The following is a 7,737-nucleotide window of genomic DNA, read 5'->3' as shown; positions in this document are numbered from 1 at the left end:
ATTCAAGCTGCGCTATAGAATTAAGGCTGAGTGCTACTTTGTGGGGAAAAAAGGGTATTGGTTTTTGATGTAGTTTGGCTGCATCTTGACTTTATTTGTTTTGGCTAAACTGAACTCACCAGACCTGAAACAGCAGCAGTGAGTGGAGTCAGGCGTGAGCACAGACAGAGATGGAGGACAAATCTTGGTAAAAGAGATGAAGAATTAGGAAGGGGAACAAATGGCTTCTGTGGTGCATTGGGGTCTGCAATCTCTGCCCTGTTAGAAGATCAAACCACATAGCCTTTTACCCTGCACACACACTCATCTAAACTGTACTACTGTGTGAGATAGAAAACCGAACAGGACTTTTCTCCTTCTCTGTGTTTATAAACTGTAACCTCAATCACAGTGACAGAGACCAGACGTCTGAAGCCCAGCATGGTCCAATTCTGTAATATACTGCCCAGTGCACCGTCAGAGTGTGCATACATACACACACAGACAGACTGGGGTGCAAGTCATGGTCATAGGTTTCAGCAGAGGTTAGTAAAGTGTAAGCTGTAGTAGAAAACATGCAAACACACTCGAACTGCAGCTGCATCATGTCTCACTTGTTTCCGGCACGCTGCTCTCGGCACCCAGGCCAGCTGAAGTTAAAGATGCAACATTTTTATTAACTATGTGTAGATGTTTCCAGGGTAGAGAAATCACTGTGTTTCCCATTTCACTTACAGCCTGTGAAACAGTCCCTATGCAAATTTGTGATTTTCTTTGAACTCTGCAGCTTCTTACTCACATCTGTTTGTGCTTCTATCAAAAGTTTTTTTTTTGTTATCGACCTCCGTCTGTCCAACTCTAACACGACTTGTTCTTTTATCCTTAACCTGCTGCACGCAACGCAACTTTCAAGACAGGAACACGATATTGTCCAAAATCACCAGATTGAATTAAATTTTGCTTTAAATCCACAAGTTTGTTTCAGGTACTTTTGTTTTTTAAACTCACCTATTTCAGCTATCTCAAGGCTGAAAGATTTTATTATTTTACATATAATATGTTAACAAATGATGCTGTACTCACACTGGATATGTCCATCATCAGTCACAAGATTCAGGTGCTATCCTTAACCTTTAAGCATCCAGCGGGTCTCACATGACCTCTGTCTAGGGATAGGACTACAGTTAGAGTTAGGGTTGGGTTTCCTTTTAACCACATACTCAACTTTTCAGAAACCAGAAGATCTTTCCTTTTAAGTAAAGTCTCATATAATAATTTTTGCAGGTAAACGAATTTCCATTTGCATTTTCAGTGAGTGTCTGAATAGTTAAAATAAGACAAAATTTGGAATGGCCTAGTTAATGCCGGACTTAAATCTTATTGAGATGCTTTGTTATGACTTTACAGCAATTCATGCTCAAAAACCTTCTGAATTAAAACAACTCTCAAAGAAGACTGCGTCAAAATTCCTGCACAGTGATGCTAAAGACTCATTGCCAGTTATCCCAGTTTGTTTGCAGTTCTTGCTGCCAAAGGGCGGCACAACCAGTTATTAGGTTTAGGGGGAAATCACTATTTCAAATAGGGCCAGGTAGGTTTGTGTAGAGGGTTTTTTTTCTTAGTGAATGAAATCTTAATTTAAAAAAATGCACTCTGTATTTATTAAATTTCCTATATCCAATATTAAAATTTGTTTGATGATCTGAAACATTTAAGTGTAACTAATAAGCGGAAAAAAAAAAACAACCCACAGAAATCTGGATGGGGACAAATACTTTTTCACTGCACTTTAACACGGATAAAGTGAACAATGATTTATTTTTAACTTCACTGATTCCACAATTCTCCAAGATATCGCTCATTTTCTTCATATCCATTTCCATTTGTTTGTGAAGCCATTTACCACAGATGCACACACTTGTACAGATAAGTGTACTTGCATTCCAGAGACCATTACAGTCCAGCTCCCTCACACTGTAAGGACAAGACTTCCAGGTCATTAACCTACACTGTGACAGAATATCAGTCTTATTCTAGAAAATCACTGTTTTCCTTCCCCCGGATGTTCCTGTCACTGATTATCAAAGGATTGCAGTCTTGTCTTGTTGAAATATAATATGATATTTCCACTCCCATAAGCATGTTCATAATTCTCTCTTATTGCTCAGTTTGTCCACAACATCCTTTTGCCCTGCTTTCTCCTCTCCCCGCTGTATCTTTGCACTCTCTGCAACCTCTCATTTAATTATTTTTCTTTGATTTTCTTTTTTAGGAACGCTTGAACTGAGGTGCATATGCATGTGTGTGGTGTGTGTGTGTTTTGTGGGAGTATAGCTGTGATAAGGGACAGGGAACTGGTGTGCTAAGACTTAGATGGATGATGTTTTTCTCGCCCTAAGCCTCACTCCAGAGTTATAGTTTCTCCCCTTACAGCTATATCAACCAGTTAGTTTCATTTTTTTTTTTAAATTCAGCCCCTTTGAGTCACAAAAACATGAGCATGGACTGTAAACACAACAGTGTTTTTGCTTTATTCCACGATTCCTTTCGATTTCATTTGTCAATTGTTTTGCAGCAACATTAAGGTTTTTCGCCTTTTTAAGGAAACACACACAAGGTTTGAAACCTGAGTAAAGAAATCAAAAGATAAACATGTTTTAGTGAAACTAAAGCCACACTTATTCATATTTGCTCTGTAAAAAGAACTGAAATGAGGTGAAAAAAATAAATCTCTATTGTCATTGCTCACTGATAACTTCATGTCACTGCATAGATGCTAATCAAGCAATAATGACATCAGACTCTTTTTCAGTAAACGATAAAATTTGTCTGATGCCGTGAAATACTGATAACGTCAGGTTAATGCTATAGCTTGCAGTGCATTTTCCTCTAAACCATCTGTCTTGACTTTGTGCCAGACAAAATGACACTGAAATAAAACCTATTTCATCATGTTTGATTAACACTTGCAGCAGTGTTAGATAAACTGCTGCCTCAAGGGGGGGAAGCACAATGTCATGGTGCACGAACATATCTTTACATGCACACCGTGAATAAAACTTGTGCTTTCCAGAGGCAATTTCTATGACAAAAAGTGTAGACATCATAGTATATGAACATGATGGCTTGTGTAGTCTCTCAATGAGGGTTCAGTTACGTATGGGTGGGGTAGCACAGTGGTGTGGAAGGCCCTGAGACTCTGAAACAGCTTCTTCTTCACTCACCTCCATGTGTTTATAAACCACTTTGAATTCAGTCATTAGCTATTATTAATCTCTGGCTCTCTTCCACAGTGTGTCTCTTCCTGTGTTTCTCCCCTCACCCTCATCTGGTGACAGCAGATGGCTGCACCTTCCTGTTAAAAAGGAGTTTTTCCTTCCCACTGTCACCAAGTGCTCAGCATATTGTGCAGTTATATTTTGCCCTGTAAAAACAAAGACAGGGATATCATGGATTTTCCACCTAAATATTCTGTTAATTAAAAGTATCGGACAAATTGCATATAATGCAATGAACACATGGAACATTTTAAAATTTAGTTTAAGTTTCACCTCATTAGTATCTGTTTGGACAACAGTATCTATCTATCTGATCCAATTCATGTTACAAGTCAAAACACTGATTGTCTTGGTCATTGCATTTTCTTCTGTTTCTTTTTTATAATTTTCAAATGACATTTTTAGCATTTGCTGTTTGTTTTTTTTAACACACTGTTGTCTTAAACATGTAACAGAGGTGTTCTTGTGCATGAGGAGAGAGAGAGACAGATGATAATGACACACAGGATCAGATGTCCCCCTCGGTGGCCCTGGGAACAACATCTGGAACCCGTCCCTGCCTGGTGACATCACACAACCAGCCTAACCTTTGGCCCCAAACCGGCTAATTAGCAGCACGTCCCTCCATAAGTGCCAGGGTCCCCACTTTTTTTTTCTCTTTCCATCTTTCTCACTGCCCCCTCTCCACCTGTTGCCTCATGTCACTGTGAGTATGAGTGAGGCTCTGAGAGGGCAAAATGCTCACTGAAAGGCTCTCCTAAACACTTACGGGACCTTTATTTGTTATTATTATTAAGAAGAACGGAATGCCCACTCACCACATAGGGTTTCTCTGCCTTATAGGCCATATGTGAATTTAAGTAAGAGTACAAATTTTATTTATGACAGTGTTACATCAGGGCCTGTGTTTTATCGACACACGGGACAGAGAAAAAAAGGTTTTCGTGAGCTATTTTTGTTCGACTCCCTTTCCCTCTCTCTCGCACTCTCTGTTTCTCTCTGGTGGATCCATGTATCTCAGAGGTGATCATCAATCTAACAGACTCTATTATTACTTTTCAACTAAGTGCTTTGATTTCCAGCCCACCCAGAAGATTAAACCCCCTTCTTCCTCTCTTCCCTCTCCCTCCTTTCCCCCCACTTATCTTTTTTTTCTCTTTGCTCTACTTTCTTACTCATTTCCTTACATCTGCCCTGTATTTCTTCCCAAAGAGCTTTGTTCTTCCTCTATCCTTTTTAAGGCTTTTCCACTTGAAGAAGTGCAGCCCAGCCAAAATGGAAGGATTTCACTGTGTGTTTCTTTTTGATAAATTAGATAATACCTGTTTGGATGCACTGTGACACCGGAAGCTATGGGGCTAAAGGTCAGCTCTCAGGAGACACACCTGTTTTCCTTGCACACTTCAGCTGTGTAGCCAACGGATCTGCTCACACAAACACAAACCCACAAACACAATCCCGCATCCCAGGAGGAAAGACCTGAAGCTTCATGCAAACTCGTCATATTTCAGTGTAATGATGAACAGTTTAAACAAAAAAAGCAAGTGAACAGGAAGCATGGGATTATCAGTAATGTACCCCACCGGAGCTCCAGAGACCTCTGTTGTTTGGACTTGGGCCTGAGTGGGCCAGTGCATGGAGCATCAGTGTGGAATGATGTGGAAGGCCAAACAGGGGATTGTGGGTGCCAGGTATCTATTACATCAGAGGGGACTGAGGCGCCAGTTTGCCATTTGAGACGTGACACCACTCCAAAAACCCCACACCCACTGTCCTTGCACTTTATTCTGTTAACTGGCAAGATGTGCTGAAAGTTATGTGGACACTGTGAGCGGAACTGGCTAAACTGTGATCCTTTTGGAGCTGGATTGCAATTATTTTGCACAAATCTAATTTCATAATTCATTATTCAATGAAATAAAAAATAAAAAGACTACCTTTTCTTGTAATTAAGAGACAACATATCACTATACAGATTACATTTGTATTTTGCTAATGGTTAGTTCATTTCCAGTTTCTAAGAATGCACGTCTTTATTCATGTTGCAACTAATGCATTAAAAAATATTTTTTATTAATCACTTTATTGTGAACCCTACTTCAGGCTGCATAGTTTAAGGAGTGCAGTTGTGTGCTGTGATCACTGTAACTACATAATTTGGAGGTCTCAAGCAAGACAAAGGTTAACTTAAAATACAGTAGATGTACAGAACTGATTGGTGGGCCATGCATGTAGTTGCCAATGTAATTTTTCAGTAATTATGACAAAAGGTTCAAGAAAGAAAGAAAGAAATTCTATGTATAAATGCACCTGTCTCTCTTTTTTTATGAGGAAATCACATGTTCCGGTTGAACAGTGATTAAAATAAAACACATGTCCTACATCTTGGGCTCATCCAGGGTCCCTTGGGATCCTCGAAACCTTTGGGGAGCCAGCAAGAAAGATCAGTACCGCTGTCTCCTCCCTGCATGTGGTAACGCCCTCTCTGGTCACAAAGATAAAAAAGTCTGTTCCTTTCTGCACAGTTAGTTGTTCATGAACATCCAGCGCACATCCTGTTCAATCGTGTCCAGCCGAAGAATTCTGCTCCCATGTTTTGAGCCCGCTTCAGTGGGAATACGCTACTAATATGTCCACCGGGTCTCTCAGCGATGTCGACGACGAGCTCCTGGACGGCATCCTGAAGTTTGGTTCCTCCGGTAAAGATTCCAACGAGAGCACGGAGGAGAGCTCAAACTGCGAGGGGTCATGCGCAAACGAGGAACGGAGAGAAACGCCCGGCAAAAAACGGAAGACAACGTCCAGGAAAACGGCGCCCAAGGGTGTGGCACAACAGGAGGGCAAGCAGGTGCAGAGGAACGCGGCCAACGCCCGGGAAAGAGCCAGGATGAGAGTCCTGTCCAAAGCCTTCTCCCGGCTTAAGACCTCCTTACCTTGGGTACCACCGGATACCAAGCTCTCCAAACTGGACACACTGCGCCTGGCGTCTAGCTACATAGCGCACCTCCGACAGATACTGGCCAACGACAAATACGAAAATGGATATATCCACCCTGTTAACCTGGTGAGAATGGGCTTAAGGGGCTTGTACCTTTTTGCTCCACAAATTTCCACACTTCCAATTTGGAGTTTTAATATAATAATGAAGTGAAATACCTGAATCACTTTTAATCAAAATCCAATGTTGTTTCGTTATTTTAACGTGGCCTGCAAAGGCCAAATTATAGGCCTCAATTACTCAGTAAAGTGACAAAGGAGGGCGATCGCTCAACTAGGCAGGTGCACGAGGGAGGTAAAAAACAAACAAGCAAACAGCCAGCCTCGTGCAAGCGTAATAAATACCCGACAGTTTACAATCACTGTAGGCTGCAGACCAAGAAGTGCAATTGGAAATAATTTCATCGTTAGGCCGTCAGTTCCGGCAGTGATTCGTTGGGGAGACAGGTGAAATTAATGTTGCAGTGATGTAATTTAAAAAAAAATAACTTTTCGGAGCAAATTGAGAAAAAAAACGGATTGCAATTCAAAATTATTTATCAAACGCTAGAACTGAACTTAATTAAATATGAATATTGGAGCCAGAAAACGTTAAATGTTCCACGTTAAAGCTTTATATTGTGACTAACATGTTTGTTTTAATAACACCCGAGAGCACTAAGTGAGAGTGTTTGCTCCAAATGAATGATGTTTTTATTATGTTTACCTAGTGGTTTAAGGTGATTCCACGCATACTGGCTTTGAATTTAGGTTTGATTTAGTCTAAACTCTTTGACAGTGCACGCTCTAACTGGTTGCGTTTTCCTCCGCAGACGTGGCCTTTCATGGTTGCAGGTAAACCGGAGAACGATTTGAAGGAGATGCTGAACTCAACGAGGTTGTGCGGAACTACGGCGTCTTGATGCAGCTCAGTGGCAGCAGCTCTTTGCCTTTTTAAAGGAACAATGAAAAAAAAAGTCCTATAATGACTGAAATGCAAGTCTCATCTCTGCAGACTTTGAGTGGGAATAACGGGAGGGCATCCCACTCTCCTTCGTTCCCGTAAAGAAAAAAAAATCGTTTATTTAAATGCATTGTGATCTTTTATCTTTGCTGGTTCAAAGATAAACTTTGTACTTTAAATTGCTTTTTTTTCGTTTTCTTTTTTCTTTTTCTTTCTTTTCTTTTTCTTTTTTCCTTTTTTTCCAACAAACAGTAATAATCTGCAGATGCGTTTTTACTGATGCAGGCCTGTGTTTTGCGATTGTCTTATGATGGATGGACGATTTGATGGATGGCTGGCTGGATAAGGCACATGAAACCTGCTCAAATTGTTGTACAGATTACATGAAGTATATGAAATATATTTGTACCACTTTTACACTCTGTGTAATCAGTCCTTATTATTTTTTTTCTTGTGTGGGCCAATAGTTTGACCTGGCAACCCGCCTTATCGCTCCATTCCTTCAGAATAGCAGACCCTGCCCACCAACAAAGCGTAGGT

The 7,737-nt window shown here is 40.6% G+C and overlaps 1 protein-coding gene across 1 annotated transcript; it reads left to right on the top strand.

The window, feature by feature from the left end:
• Positions 1 to 5,775: 5,775 nt before the first annotated feature.
• On the top strand, positions 5,776 to 7,614 carry tcf21 (transcription factor 21). Its single transcript, XM_005745560.1, has 2 exons — positions 5,776 to 6,321; positions 7,067 to 7,614. The coding sequence occupies exons 1-2, from the start codon at positions 5,887 to 5,889 to the stop codon at positions 7,154 to 7,156; spliced, it is 525 nt and encodes a 174-aa protein (XP_005745617.1). The 5' UTR covers positions 5,776 to 5,886; the 3' UTR covers positions 7,157 to 7,614.
• The last annotated feature ends 123 nt before the right edge of the window (positions 7,615 to 7,737 follow it).

This window comes from Pundamilia nyererei, unplaced genomic scaffold (genome assembly GCF_000239375.1).
Source record: "Pundamilia nyererei isolate P.nyererei 1_Seehausen unplaced genomic scaffold, PunNye1.0 scaffold00161, whole genome shotgun sequence".
NCBI classification, from domain to species: domain Eukaryota; kingdom Metazoa; phylum Chordata; class Actinopteri; order Cichliformes; family Cichlidae; genus Pundamilia; species Pundamilia nyererei.
This window is presented reverse-complemented; position numbering and strand designations above follow the sequence as displayed.